Source organism: Pseudopodoces humilis, chromosome 12 (assembly GCF_049639895.1).
Source record: "Pseudopodoces humilis isolate 2021_Gansu_Grassland_sample_001 chromosome 12, ASM4963989v1, whole genome shotgun sequence".
Lineage (NCBI taxonomy): Eukaryota > Metazoa > Chordata > Aves > Passeriformes > Paridae > Pseudopodoces > Pseudopodoces humilis.
The window spans coordinates 13,194,520-13,210,849 of record NC_142211.1 but is presented as its reverse complement, the minus strand read 5'-3'; the positions used below and the strand labels follow the sequence as shown (position 1 = coordinate 13,210,849).

Below are 16,330 nucleotides of genomic sequence, written 5' to 3'. Positions count from 1 at the left end.
GCAAGTAGATACTACTTGCTCAACAGCAGGGAACAAAAGCTAACATACAAGACCTAAAAAACATGATAATAAATATGCTTTTCAGTTTTAATGTTGCTGCAAAATGTCTGCTGTGCTAATTAGCACTTAGGAATGGGACTAAGAGATGGGTCATTTGTTTTTTAATGTATATACATATATATATAATTAAAGACTAAACTTATGCATAAAGTCATTAGTGGAGTATGGTAAGGATACTTTTAGAAAGTGAATGCAGCAGGAAACATACTAAAGTTAATACATAGGAGAGACTGAGGGACAGAAGGGAGAGAGAATTGATGGCTTTGGGGGGGGATATGTGTTTTTTAGCAGGAAGCTGAAGATTCTTCAAGAACGACTTCAGAAGGTTTTGAGGGAGCCAAAGACCCTGTGGAATTTACAGAAGCTGAATCTGGAGCATCCTTGGAAGATGAAACCAGGCCTGGGGGCTACCACTGCAACCAGTGTGACCGGGTTTTGATGTCTATGCAGGGTCTGCGATCTCATGAGAGGGGTCATTTGGCTCTGGCTATGTTTACCCACGAAGACAAGTACAGCTGCCAGTATTGCTCCTTTGTCTCTGCTTTCAGGCACAAGTAAGTTATGGCTTGTTTTCAACAGAAGCACAAACTAGCATGGCTATTTTTTACATTAGTTGACACTGAAGGAGGGCACACAATTTGATTTCAAGCCATGTTTTTCTCTGTTCTCAGGATTTAGGTATTTTTTATGGCCCCAAACTTTTTACCATTGCCTGTGACTATAAAAAATTCCATTTTTATATCTTCTCAAATTTATCTTTTTGCTGTGTGTAGGGGAAATGCACACCAAACAAAAGATGTCCACCACTTATGCAGTCCTGTCAAATGCATGAAATTAAAAAATACATAGACGAAAAAGTATTTTCACTAGCCTTCCATGTAACTGCTTTATTTAAAAAAAAAATTATTTAATTGAGAGAGATTTAATTTCTAGTGTTGAACAGTTATCACCTACCAATCTTAAAGTTAGATTATTTATTTCTAATTTGTGTTATGCAATTTCAGCCTGTGAACATAGTCTTGACATCAGTGTGGCATACTTGAAATAGGTTGAGAAATTACCCCTTATCTTATGTGACCCTTGAAAAATGCATGGTCATAATAAATAATCAAGTTCCTCATGAATTATTTTTTTGCATGCAGCTAGGAAACTTTAGAATTCTTTTAATCAGATTTATTCATGGCTTGCCACAAAGAAATTAGGTTTATTGCATTTTTTTTTTTTTTTTTTTTACTGGCATCCTGGATTGACAAACACATGTACATGTTTTCTGTAGCTTTTGGGGGGAGAAATGTCCCATCCCCCCATTATATATATCCACCCCCCTTCTCCTCAAAGAAAAGAGATCCAAGTACTTGTTTAACATAGGCATTGATAGTGCTAGCAGTGATACCCTTAAACTAGGTGAAGTTGTTACTGTTCTGTAATTAAAAGTATGTGGGAAGAAAACATGATAAATATTTATAAACCTTTGTGTTAGAAAAGCAGCATCTCTGTCAGTATCACAGCATGGTTCTTATGTGGATGAGCAACAGGGCATAGTCCAAGGGCTGGGCAAGCCTTGGCAATCTCTCATGAATATCCTGGATCTGAGCTGCTGACAAGCAGTAAATTGTCCTGTACTGTCGATAGACAGTATTATCCTCTGGAGGCAATGCAGCAATCACCATGCTTGCAGCTCACTTGGAGAAATTCTTCAGCAAAAGAAAAAACAGCAGGCAAAAACCTGCTCGTTTGGACCGAAAAAAACGTTTTTCTAGGGCTTGGCGGGGAATTACCTCCCTTGCTGTTGCAGTACCCACATCGGGCCGCCAAGTGTCGCTAGAGGACACGAAGTAGGAAGTGAAGATTCAATATCACAGCAACAGAGGTTTTATTTCCAAGGAGGCAAAAGCCTTTATTTTGGGGTTTTCAGCCCTTTTTATAAGGTGTTCCGATACAGGTTAACATGATTGGTACAAGGAACAACACCTCTCTCATCCCATTGGTGGGACCAGAGAAAAACACTCAGAACATCTGTGTGATATTGTTTTGAAAACCAAAGCTGTTTACAGAAAAACAGTCCTTGAGAGAGAAAAGCTTCCCAAAAGACTTTGCCTTGGGAAACAGATCAGCCACTGACAGGCTGAAACTCTCTCAGGTTCAGAAAATCATGTCCACATCTCACCCTTGTTTTCTATAAAGAAAAAGAAAAAAAAGAAAAATGAGAAATATGCTTAATGCCTGCTTGTAGAGGGACCATCCGAGTGATTGTTAGCATTCAGGAACACACATAACCACAAATGGTTATATGAAGGTGCTTTATTTAAAGAGCTCTGGGTGTCAGGGGTACACATACCCAAATCTGACCTGATTTGGATTTTCAAGTTGAACATATTTCATACTCTATCGTTATGCAACTTACATATTAATTATTAAACTTACATTGTTCTATTGTATGCATTGTTTTTACCCAAGCATGAATTTCTCGTGATCCCCCCTTAGCCCCCTAACATGGTTCCCCATGTTCTCTAAACAATAATTATATCTAATCACATCTAACAATTGTATCATTTATCATATACTGACTACACAGGTGCAGCTTGACCTGGTCTTTAGCAAGCACAAGGCCTAACATTTCCAGGGCCTGCTTTTCCCAGGGCTTTCCAAACCTAACTTTCTTCCTAAGTCCCTGAATTTTCTAAGATTTTAAGACCTTTTACTATCATTTTCCCCCTTTGAAAGCATTTTCACTTCACCATAAGTGCAAATGTTTTCACTTGATACAGTCTTTTGTTTCTGAGTTTATACTTGGTGTTCTTTGAATCCTCGATTGATGTAAACGTTGTCCTGGATGCTGTCACGAAATGGAGAACCGGAGGATGGTGGGTGTAGATCTCGCGTCAATGCCTTTATTATCTTCTGGTTCCAGGATGTTTTCTTCTGTATTTCTCCTTTTAAGATGCTGTAAACTAACCAAATTGCTAAAAAATACAATTAGTAAGATTATCACATTCTCAATGATAGATTTAATCCATGAACTCACATTCCACCCTAACCCTTTGAAGATTTTGCCTAACCAACTTGTAGTCAAATCCTTTTGCTCTTCCTGTGCTTCGTGCTCTATTTGTTGCAACTGATTGATGTCATGTTCTACATCTTCTGTTACATTTGGGATGTGGACGCAACAATGATCAATCTGTCCCTTTAAAAAACCACACACTCCATGCTCTTTCAGGAGTAGCAAATCTAAGGCCAATCGATTTTGTAAAGTCATTTTTGTGGTGGCTTGTAATTGTACGTTTAGTTCTTTAAATCCTTCCCGAGTGACTCTTGCCAGTCTATCTACCTGACCTGTAAGTTTGTACAACATTTCTCTATTCCGATAATTCGCTATAGGACCGATAAAGGACTCTAGGGCTCACCCAAATTTCACTCCACTAGAAGGTTCTTGCCAAATGTCATCCTGATTCTCATTGTCTAGAACTTCTCGTCTGGTTCTTATCTGCAGAAGTTCATGTTTTCCATTAAATGGGGACTTTTTCCAAATTGGACATAAAGTAGGGAGGCCCAAAGTAATTTCCTTTACTTTCCCATCTACAGGCAAATGTGTTGCCCAAGTACCATCACTTGTTACCCATACAAATGGTCCTGGACTTTGGATTGTACTCCTGGTATATCCTACAATTATTTTGTAATCCATTTTGCCTTGTTTATGTTTAATACCTCTGCAAGCACAACCAATTTGTAGGGCTGTTACCAGAGCTGGCATTTGTTTTATCTCTATGGCATCAGAAGTACAGTCATAGGTTTTATTACATGCCCACCAACTTATTTCATCTGCCTTTGTTCGGCTACTAGTGGCAGTGTTCATTACTGCTGGATCTGTTTCGTTCTCAGAGCCTTCCCATTTAATACACCAAGGGGTATTTGCCATATATTGGAATTTTTGAAGTATACCCATGGACCAAACACTGTCCCAAGGCTCTATCTGACCTTTCCTATCTTTGGCCTCACACTTCCATATCAGAGTGGTTTCTGTAATGTTTTTTCTGATCTTTTCATAATGTGGCAAAAAGCATTCCAAATTTGCGATGTCTTGGTTTTCAACCCACCACTCTATGGTTTGTCCTACCCTGCCATGACTTAAGATGCAATCCCGTTTCCTCAGAGGCCTCATCCACTCTTCTGTTATTTTCCAGGTTTCTTTGACTACTTGCCTAGACTCTGGTACTTGCTTACAAATAATTGTTTTGTTCTTTTGTACTTTAGGTAATTTTGATGTTATAATCCCCCAACTTATTTGGTCTCCCGCTGCCTTCGGTATTGGCAGACAGGCAGTTATTCTGCTGGTGTTTTGTATTTTGGCAAAGTCTTTAACTAATCCAATCATCACATTCTCAGCCCGAATTTCATTGGAAATTCTTATCACTTGTGTTTTTGCTTGCATCTCTCTCTTCATTCTAGAATGAAGAGTGATTATTTGACCTTTTTTCATTCCATATCCCAAAGACATCAATAACCATAAAATGAGCATTGGCAGAACTACTATTAACACTCTTAAAGCAATTAAATGCATCTTATCTGTAGCTTTGTTGGTCCTACAGTTTACACAGTCTGTGATCTGGAATGGATTTTCTTCACTCGGGTATAGTGAATCCAGGGGTCCACACCATCTACTTTCACTGCTGTGAAGGTGGTCAACAGTACCTGATGGGGCCCAGTCCACTTTTCTTTCAGTGGTTCTTCATTCCAGTTTTTAATGTACACCTCGTCTCCTGGATGTATATCATGAACTGGATTCTCGAGAGTCAGCAGTCTGTTCCACACGAGGGTGCTCCGAAGCCGGGCTAAAGTTTTCCCAAGAGAAAGAACATAATTATATACCTCTTGTTTCCCTGTGACATGTGCATTTGGGTTAGGTTCAGGAGATTCGTATGGTTTCCCATACAATATCTCATAGGGACTAACTGACATTCCACTCCTTGGTTTTATCCGAATCCTTAACAATGCTATTGGCAAAGCCTGGGGCCACTGCAATTTGGCTTCTTGGCATATTTTACTGATTTGCCTCTTTAGTGTCTGATTCATTTTCTCTACCTGTCCACTTGATTGGGGTCTCCATGGCGTGTGGAGGTTCCAGGTTATTCCCAGCCATCTACTTATTTCTTTTACTATTGTTGCTATAAAATGAGGCCCCCTATCTGATGATATCCCTAAGGGTACCCCAAACCTGGGAATGATCTCCTGTAATAACCACTTAACTGTTTCCTTTGCTTGATTTGTGCGACAGGGAAGGGCTTCTGGCCATCCTGAAAATGTGTCAACCCCTACCAACAGATATTTGTATCCCCGAGTCTTTGGCAGTTCCACAAAATCTACCTGCCAATAGTCTTCTGGTTCTATTCCCATCCTGACTCTCCCTAGCTGTGCTTGGCATTTAACCACCAGGTTGTTTTTCAAGCAGATCTCACATTTTGACATTACTGATTTTGCCATTGTTAGCATCCGTACTGAGATTAACTTTTGTTTTAGCAGTTTTACCAATGCCTCTGCACCACAATGACATTAATTATGTTTAATTTGTAGAACTTCTCTCATTATCAAGGGGGGGTAACACTATTTGTCCTTGTACAGTTACATACCACCCTTCTGAATTCTTTTGTGCATTTAGCAAACGTCCCAATTTCTCGTCTTCTACTGAATATTTCGGTTTTGGAGGCAAATTAAATTGAGATACATTAACTTCTAAAGGTATCAATGCCATTGTTGTTTGCATTTTCCGGGCAGCCTGTCGTGCTGTCCAGTCTGCCTTTCGATTCCCTTCACAAATCCTGGAATTTCCTGATTGGTGTGCTTTGCAGCGCATAATTGCCACTTGCTCCGGCTTTTGCACTGCTTTTATCAATTGTAGGACTGCATCTTGATGTTTAATTTGTGTGCCTTGGGAAGACAACAGTCCTCTTTCTTTCCACAATGCCCTGTGTACATGCACCACTCCAAAAGCATATTCTGAATCAGTCCAGATATTTACTTTCTTCCCTTCACTCAGCTCTAACGCCCTGGTTAAGGCAACCAGTTCTGCTCGTTGGGCAGATGTGTTTTCTGGCAAGGCCTTTGCCTCCACCACTGCACCTATTGTTGTTACCGCATATCCAGCGTATCTGGTCCCGTTCTCCACAAAACTGCTTCCATCTGTAAACAGCTCCCAGTCTGCCTGTTCTGGTGGGACGTCTTTCAGATCTGGTCTAGCTGAACAGGTGTGTTCTATCACTTCCACACAATCGTGTTCTAATGGGCCTTCTTCAGTTGTTGTACCTAAAAACAAGGCTGGATTCAAAAGGTTAGTTGTCTTTAATGTGACATCATCCTGCTCTGTCAGGATTATCTGGAATTTCATCATCCTGCTTGGAGATAGCCAATGGCCCCCCTTTTGTTCTAAAACAGTGGTTACCATATGTGGTACGTAGACATCTATGTGTCTACCCATCGTGAGTTTCCTGGCTTCTTGTATCAGTATCAGAGTGGCTGCAACTGCTCGTAGGCATGAGGGCCATCCAGCACTCACGTTGTCAAGTTGTTTGGAGAAGTAGCCAACCGGCCTTTTCTAGCTTCCCAAACGCTGGGTTAGTACTCCCAGAGCTAGGTGTGATTTTTCATGCACAAACAGCTGAAAGTCTTTGGATAAATCAGGCAATCCTAACGCTGGAGCAGTTGTCAATGCTTTCTTCAGTTTGAGGAAGGCCTCCTTCTGTGGTTTGCCCCAGGTAAACGGCTGCGTCTTCTGGGCTTCATACAGGGGTTTTGCAATTAGTCCATAGTCCATGATCCACAGGCAACACCACCCTGTCATCCCAAGGAAAACTTGCAGCTCATGTAAGTTCTGGGGCTCTGGAATAGCACAAATAGTTTGAATATGATTAGTACCCGGCTTACGTTGCCCTTGTGAGATTTCACACCCCAGGTAAATCACAGTCTGTTGGCCAATTTGTGCCTTTCCTTTAGACACCTTATATCCTCCCATTCCCAGCTGATTTAGAATTTCAATCGTTACCTTTATGCAGGTTGCTTTTTCTTCCGTAGCTATCAGTATGTCATCAACTTACTGTAACAGCAGGTATTGTTCTCTCGGTACTTGTCCATTTTCAGTCCAAATCTCCAGCTCCTTCGCCAGCTGACTTCCAAATAGGGTTGGACTGTTCTTGTATCCTTGTGGGAGTCGTGTCCAGGTGAGCTGAGTTTTCCTTCCATTTTCTGGATTTTCCCATTCAAAGGCAAACAGTTTCCTACTTTCTTTGTCAAGAGGTATGCAGAAAAAGGCATCTTTTAAATCAATTACAGTAAACCATCTATATTTCTCTTTCACGGATGTCAACAATGTGTAAGGGTTAGCTACTACTGGGTAAATATCTTTAGTTATTTCATTTATTGCTCTTAAATCCTGTACTAGTCTGTACTCACCATTTGGTTTCTTCACTGGGAATATTGGTGTATTAAATTCTGATTCACATTCTTCAAAAATTTGGTACTTCAAAAATTTATCAATGGTCTTTACTATTCCTTGCCATGCTTCTGGTTTTATAGGATACTGTTTGACCCACACAGGCTTTACCCCATCTTTTAATTCCACATGTATTGGTTGCGCCAGTTTAGATTTTCCCAGTATATCTGTTTCCCATACAGAGGGAATTACTGCATCCTCTACTTCCTTAGGGACACTAGGGACAGGTTTTTCTTTTATCATTAAAATTTGTCCTGTCTTTGATTCAGGTATTTTCATTAATAGTTCCCCGTTCTCAAAAGTTATTACTGCATCAAGTTTTGCCAATAAATCTCGTCCTAAAAGTGGAATTGGACACTCAGGCACATATAAGAATTCATGTGTTAAAACTTTGTTTCCAAAACACAAATCCAGGGGTTGCAGGAATGGCCGATTCTCTTCCTTCCCTGTGGCCCCAACTATTGTTGTTTTGTCCCCAATTTGCCCTTTCCGGTAATTTAGTACAGAATATGTAGCTCTCGTATCCACCAGGAATTTTACTTCTTTATCTCCCAATTGTATAGTTACTAAAGGTTCCTGTACTGACTTCTGTTCCGATTCTAGTCAGCTGCTGTACTCTCCCAGTACCATAGCCTTGGCAACATCTTCCTGCTGGAGCTGATTGTCCTGGTTAAACCGGTTATTCGGGTTGTTTGGGCATGCTTTTTTCCAATGCCCCTCCTGCTTGCAAGATGCACATTGATTTAACCCTGATCCTGACAAATCCGATACCCCTTGTCCTCTGCCAAGTCCGCCCCTCCCCAATCCACGACCACCCTTGCCGCTTCCTGAATTCTCTCTCCCTTGTAATACTGCCAAGAGATTTTGCTGCTGCTTCTTACTAGCTTCCCTTTCCCCGCTATTGTATACCTTCCAAGCCACCTCAAGTTATTTATCCAAATTCCTTAATTCCTCTCCTTCTAACTTCTGTAATTTTCTCCTGATATCGTCTTGCGACTGCCCAAGGAAAATAGGAGCAAGCTGAACTTTTGCTGGTTCTGTTTCTATTTGCAGATCTGTATATTTTCTCGCGGCTTCTTTAAGCCTTTCCAAAAATGCAGTGGGGGATTCTTTCTTTTCCTGCCTTATCTCATACAGTTTAGACCAATTCATAGTTTTAGGCACAGCATTCTGGACCCCTATCTGAACCCATTCTTGACATCTTTTCAGCCTCCGCATATCCCTAAATACATTAGGGTCCCACCCTGGATCCTCGGTAGGAAAATTCTCATCTAAAGTCCCTGTTACTAACCCAGTTCTGAGGTCTTCTCTCACTCTCTCCTTGGCTGCCCTAAGCACCATCTCTTTTTCAGTAGAATCCATTAAAGTACCTAATATTACTTGTATATCATCCCAATCTGGATTCTGAGTTTTCATAACCATTTTTACCACCCTTGCCACTTTGTCAGGATTCTCTCTATAAGTTCCAGCTGACTGCTTTCAAATTACCAAATCCGCAGGGGAGGAAGGTACCTTTACAAACACCAGCCCCTCTACTCCTACTCCTTGTCTCAAGGGGGCAATCACAGTCTGATTTTGTGTGTCCAAGTCTTTTTCTGTTTTGTATAGGACCGGGGCAAACTCAGACCGTGTCCGGTGAGATACCGGTGTCACTGATTTATTATCATTACATCCGTTACTACTATTTCCCCCCCCAGCATTTTTCACATTTCCTTGTATTACGGTTAAATTTTGATCATCTCCTGGGGAAGAAGGATCTGGTGAAGGCGGGAGAGGAGGGTAAAGAGGGAAGGGTGAGGTAGGATTAAGTGGACTAGAATTAGGTGTAATAGGGTTAGGTGGAATAAGATTGGGTGAAGTGGGGGCAGACAAGACAGAGTCAGGTTCTTTCAGTTCTGTTAAAGCCACCTGTAAATCAACATCCATATCGTTCCCCCGACACAAACTTTCTTTTAATGCCAGGTGTTTTAAACATTTCTCTTTTACACAAACCTCACACTTATCATTTGCAAATGGTTTAACCACCATCAATCCACACTCAGCTTGCCATTCTGGCTTGTCTCGCAGATAGAAAAACAAGTCAACATAAGGAACTTCATCCCATTCTCCCTCTCACTTACAAAACAACATCAACTGTAAAATAGTATTATATTGCAAAGATCCATTCTTTGGCCACTTTTCTCCACTATCCAGGACATATCCTGGCCACCATGTATTACAATAATCAATCAACTTAGCCTTATGTAATTCTTCCCCAAAATTACCTTGTTTCCAATGTGCTAATAAGCACCCCAAAGGAGAAGTACCCGGTATGGGAGCACTGCTGCCCAAAATCCCTTTAAGCTTCTCCATATTATAACTATAATATACCACAAATGCCGAACCTGCGATGCTTTCGCAGTCGTCTTATGGACGGCGCCTAGGCTTTACCAAGAAGAATTCCTTTAGCCCAACCACGCGCAGCTTTCGCCGCGTCTAACTGGCAGGCACCAAAACCAAAATAAAGCACCTTACCTCTTCTCCCGGGGACGTTGTGAGCAGCGGAGACAGTCGCGGTTGATGGGCTCCCCGAGAATCCCTCAGTGCCGGCTGGAGCGTGATCGGGTCGCAAGTTCGCTCAGCAGCACTCACAAGGTCCCACCTGGGGTCGCCAAAATGTTAGCGTTCAGGAACACACATAACCACAAATGGTTATATGAAGGTGCTTTATTTAAAGGGCTCTGGGTGTCAGGGGTACACATACCCAAATCTGACCCCATTTGGGTTTTCGAGTTGAACATATTTTATACTCTATCGTTATGCAACTTACATATTAATTATTAAACTTACATTGTTCTATTGTATGCATTGTTTTTACCCAAGCATGAATTTCTCGTGGTCCCCCCTTAGCCCCCTAACATGGGGGAGCTTTACCTTTAAGGTGGTTTTGAGAGCTAAGGAAGTTGAAACTGCTGGTGGCTGATGGGAGTCTTTTCTCCTGACCAATTATCAGTCATTTCTAAAATTGACAGCAGTTCTGACCATTAAAAAGTTAAGTCAACCTGTGAACACCTCCTTAAGATGTACAGACAGAGCTCTCTTGTCCTCTTTTGTTTCCGGATTTTGAGAAGGTAACAAGGCTCTGTGGTAGCCTCCTCCATCCCCCCCCTCTCCCTCGGCCGGATAAGGCCGCAGAGGACGAAAGGGAGGGGGAGGGGGAGGAAAGGAAAGGAAAGCAGAGCTGGCAGCCTGGTTTGGTTTTTAGTTTCTGCTGCTGGATTGAAACCTGACACTATGAACTCTTGCAGCTTTTCTAAAGCTTTTAATTCTTTTACTATCTGGATAAACGTACAGATTACTCCTTTTCCCAGAAAGACAGAGAAAGAGAGACAATCAACATGAAGAAGACATCATAGAACCACCAAAAACAGTGAGGAAAAGAGTTAAGTTTTAAATAAGAAAGAGAGAATAAGGAGATGCTTTACAGCTGAAATATCTTTCTGTTAAAGCTATGGAGATGGACAATAGTAGTTTAAAAAAGACTCCTTTAATTCATGACAGTATTGGGAGGAATAGAGTGTTCAAAGTGTGGACTTCTGAGAAAAGAGAGAGTACTTGTGATACTGTGAGTTGCTGGAACTGGGTAGAGTGAAGATTTTGAATCCTTGGAGGCAAAGAGAAAACTGTTTTCCAGGAAAGCTCACAGAGACAGATGAAGAAGACTTTTGCCTTTGAATAACTCATCCTAAAAATGACATCCCTAGACTCATAGCCCATACACACCTCAAAGTGATGTGAAATGGGAGGAGAAGATCTGATGACAGATTAGCGGGCAGCTGACATCAGAGCAATAGAAAACTATAACAGAAATAGTTTTCTTGTGAGAAACTCCATAGGTTAACAGAAGGAGACTTCTGTTTCTCTACCAAGACTGATGAAAAGGCTGTAGCAAGAATTTGAGACTGTTTTTAACCACCAAAGTTCTAAAGTTGTTTGTCTCTATGTTGTCATGTGTACAAAGAAATGGTCAAGTAGTGAGAGATAAAAGGGTTTTCTGGAAGTTTATTCTAGTGTTCTTATTCTTGTAGTTTGTTAATAAACTGTCTTTATTCCTTTTAAGTTTTAAGCCTGTTTTGCTCTTGTTCTAATCCATATCTCACAACAAGAAATAAGTAATTTTTTTAGTTATTGGTTTAAAACCACGACACCCCCTAACATGGTTCCCCATGTTCCCTAAACAATAATTATATCTAATCACATCTAACAATTGTATCATTTATCATATACTGACTACACAGGTGCAGCTTGACCTGGTCTTTAGCAAGCACAAGGCCTAACATTTCCAGGGCCTGCTTTTCCCAGGACTTTCCAAACCTAACTTTCTTCCTAAGTCCCCAAATTTTCTAAGATTTTAAGGCCTTTTACTATCATGATCACTTGCATCTTCTGCCTCTGTGTCATAACTCGAAGGTTCCTCCACTTGATGACCTTCATTCTGGTCACGGCCTGAGGTTTGCCTGTCAGCTCGGTTCTGTCTTTGTGATTGCAGGTCAGGACAGACACACTTTGTAGGTACCCTGTGCACCCCAGTATCTGTGGATACACATGCATACCCACGACCCGAAGTGATAAGTTCATACGAGCCCTCCCACTGTTTGGTGGTGTCCTAGTTTATGGCAAATTTGGGAGAAAACCTCCAATGGGGCCCCCCCTGGGAAGCAAACCCACGTGGCCCCTTTCTCCCAACCCCCAACCGGTTCAGGAAGAGATTTCTCTGAGAGAAGTGGAAAAAACCTGTTTATTTAACAGGCACAGCACTACCCAGCACAAGAATGAACAATATCAAATTACAAAACCTCTCGGTGCTCTGAAGAGATGGCAAAATTCAGAGGGTCTCTTTCCTGTGGGTGTTTGCTCTGTTATCAATCCCTCCGGCACTGGAAAATGCCGCTGCCCAGACTGGGCTCCCAGTAATCCACGGGTGCAAGCTCCCAGTGCTCCCCCGAGTCCCCAGTCCAGAGCAGGTTCGATCCGTTTCAAGGAAAAGGGAAAGAAAACAGTCCAGGAAGACCTCTCTGCTTCGGCTAGCTGGAAAGCCAAGGCGATCTGTCCCTTGTCTGTCTGTGCTGTAGTCAAAACCCTGTCTTGGGATGTGGGGGGAGCAAGTACAGCCTCTGATAACAGACTCAGTGCTTCTTCTCCCCTCACTTTTACTCTTAGATGAAGTTTTAAGGATACAAAACCTATTTCTGGGCTAGGTGGACGAATGGGGATACAATTTAACATCACACTCACCCCAGTACGTGTGGTCAAATTTCACACCCGAACTTTTGCTCTAAGCGGATGCCTCTCGCCTGAAGCCTGCAATGAAAAGTAATGGTTTAAGATAAGAGGGTTATTTGAATTCTGCAGCACTGTAAGGTAATTGACCCTTATACAAAGCTTTTGCCCATCGACTTTGTGGGGTGTCACCCTGTATTCTCCATTTTTTGTTTTTGAAGAACCTGCTTCAGAGTACCATGAGCATGCTCAACAATGGCTTGACCAGTTGGAGAATGCAGAATGCCAAATTTTTGTGAAACACCCCACATCTGCATAAACTGCTGCACTTTCTGCGAGGCATAAGCAGGGCCATTATCGGTTTTCACAGTATTAGGTATTCCTGAAACAGCAAAAGCCTGCCTCCAATGGGCAATAACATTTTCTCCAGTATGAGCAGAGGCCCACATGTGTCGTGGTTTTAAAGTATTAGTTAAAAAAATCACTAGAAAACTTACTCATTTCTTGCTGTGAGATATGGATTAGAAGAAGAGCAAAGCAGGCTTAAAACTTAAAAGGAATAAAAAAAGTTTATTAACAAAATTACAAGAATAAGAAACCAGAATAAAACCTCCAGAAACCCTTTTTCACCACTACTTAACCATTCTCTTGTTCACATGACAACATAGAGACAAAAAAACTTGGTGGTTAAAACAGTCCCAGCTTTGCTATAGTCTTTTCATCAGTCTTTGTAGATAAAAAGAAGTTCTCTTCTGTCAATCTATGGAGTTTATCACAAGAAAACCATTTTCTCATGGCTTTCTATTTTTCTGATGCCAGCCGCCCGGAAAACTCTGTCATCAGTCCTTTCCTCCCATTTCACACCACACCACACTAACTGTGTTCCTGGGTCATGAGTCAAGATGGGGTGTCATTTTAAGGATGAGTTATTCAAAGGCAAAAGTTATCTTCCTCTGTCTCTGTGAGCCTCTCTGGAAACAGAAGTTTTCTCTTTGCCTCTTAAAGGTCACAAATCTTCAACAACTATTAGTTCTCTTTTTCTGTTCCAGCATCTCATAGGATCACAACTACTTCACCATTTGCTTAGATCCACACTTTGAAAAACTCCATTCTCCCCAAAATACTCTTTCATGAATTAAAGGAGTTTTTTTCAGAACACTATTGTCCATCTCTATAGTTTTAGCAAAAGAATATTTCAGCTTATTAAAGCATCTCCTTATTTCTTTCCCCCATCTGAAGCTTAATTCCTTTCTTCACTGGCTTTGACAGTTTGTCTCTTTACCTGTTGATCAGTCTTTCTTGCCATCTTCCTGGAAAAAGGATTAAATCTGCAAATCTCATCTGGGTGGTAAATGGGTTAAAATCTTGCTCAAGCCGCAGGTGTTCATGGTGCCAGGTTTCAGCTCAGCAGCGCCTAGAGGCGGGGCCCCCCTGGGAAAAGCTTCAGCCACCCAGGAGGCTTCCCGGGAAGCTGCAGGAGAGCCCGGCCCCGGCCTGGGCTTGGGAGAAGCCCCACAGGCCCCATCTCCTGCCTGGGGACTGCATCAGGCCCAGCCCAGACCCCGCCCAGACCGCATGGCCTGGGCAGGGGACGGGAGCCAGCTGGAGTTCTGCTACCTTTCAAAGCTGGAAACCAAAAAGAGACAAAAAAATTCCCGGGCTTGGGTCTTAAGGTGGTGTTCATAGGTTGATCTCACTTTTCAATGGTCTAAACTACTGTCAATTCTCAGAAATGGCCAGTTATTGGCCAGGAAAAAAAATTCCCATCAGCCTCCAGCAGCCTAAACTTCCTTAGGTGTTTCTCTTTGTTTCTTAAATGTCAATCCATCACAACATGGCAGAGGAGAAAGTGTCAATAGACACATGCACATACTTGAGCCTACCAAATTCAGCAATTTGGGTAACATCTGTTAGCCAAATCTCCAAGGCCTTGAGACCTCTAGGGTTTACCCCCACTGGTAAAGGTGCAGCAAGCACGTGACAGTCATCACAAGAATTGACAATGTCACTAGCCTCAGTTGGAGTCAACTGAAACTGCTTTTGCAATGTATGTGCATTTTGATGAAAGAATCCATGTGATGCTCTGGCCTGTGCTAGTACATTAGGCTGAGGTGCTGCCCATGCAGGGTTAGCCCACTTATCAGTCCCGGCATTACCTTCTGCTATGAAACCTGGCAGATTGGTATAGCTTGTAACTTGTTCTTGAACCAAATTTCAAAGGGCGACTACATTTTCTTCTGGGAGGGGCCACAGGGTTTCCCAGATGGGTTTGTCAACCTGCCCCCATAAAGGAGGTGTGGGGCACTGTGTGCCCTCCCCCACAGTGGCCCCCATCAAAAATCCGTCCCAATCCAAACCCCCCAAGCTGCCAGTACATCCCACCCCCAGAGGTTAGCAATAGCTGTGGTGACATAAGTCCAAATCATAGCACTGTCCGTCTGAGTTCGTGATCAGAACAGGCTGCTGGCTGACAAAGCACTGCGCTGTTCCACCCAATCCTGCGACAGGCGATTCCACAGGATCCAGAGGCCACTGTGGAGGCCACACGGAGGAGGACAGGATGTTTATGTTGGCACCCATGTCGATCAGACCTTGTAGGTGGATCTCTGGCAGGGAGGCACAGGGTACACCACATCTCAGGACATCTGTCAGTCAGGGTTGCAGTCCAGTGTTCTTGAGGTGGTCTGGTCGATCCAAAGCAGCTGTCCCCTTGACACTGGTTTGCAGCCCTGGAAACTGAAGACTTGAAAGGCACAAGTTGAGCAATGCACGTTTTCTTGGGAATAGTGACGGGGGGGTTAGTAGTGGAAACCATAGCACAAATCTGTCCCGAATAATCAGCATCAATAAGCTCCAGATGCACAATGATACCCTGGAGGGTGTCACTTGGCCTTCCCATTGGGAGAGCACTCTTACCCTCCCCCAAGGGTCCAAAGGCATCCAAAGGAACTCTGTGCACTTTGCAAGAGTCCAAGACTACTGTTGCTGCTGTGCAGACATCAAGTCCAGCTTAGCAACAGGTGCTGGCCTCAAGCCAGCTGAGCAGACTTGCATCAGCTTCAGGACCTGGAGAAAGGCTTATGTCTGTGCACATTTCCCCGAAGCGCTCAGCTTTGCATTTCCCAAACTTGGCAAAGGCTGGCCTTTAGCATCTAATTTTGCTGTGCAAGCCTCTACATAGTGGTTTGGCTTTCCACACTGACCGCACAGAAACGAGGGAGTTTTTCCTTTCTGCTTCTGTTTCCCCTGCTTTTTGGTGGCTTGTGCTGTCACCTGTTTCTGCTGCTTACCCTTTGGCCCTTTTGAGGATGCTGGTAAGGCAGTAACCAAAGCAGCCATCATATAATCTGTGGTGCTGATATTAGCACAAGACTGTACCATGTCAGTTAAGGATGGATCACCTGGGGGGGCCTCTATCACCCTCCTACAGTTATCATTGGCACTGCTTCTTGCAAGCTGTCTGACCAGTAGCTTTCTCAAGTCAGGATTGTCCACCTGCTTCTCCAAAGATGCAGTTTTTCAACAAACTGC

At 42.7% G+C, this 16,330-nt stretch overlaps 1 protein-coding gene across 1 annotated transcript in view; it reads left to right on the top strand.

Moving 5' to 3' along the window:
* LOC148183394 (zinc finger protein 462-like) overlaps positions 1–16,330 on the top strand; it is a 157,336-nt gene that overhangs the window by 93,954 nt on the left and 47,052 nt on the right. Inside the window, 1 exon segment of the mRNA XM_088061466.1 lies at positions 349–614. Within this exon segment, the coding sequence (XP_087917592.1) occupies positions 349–614 (266 nt within the window).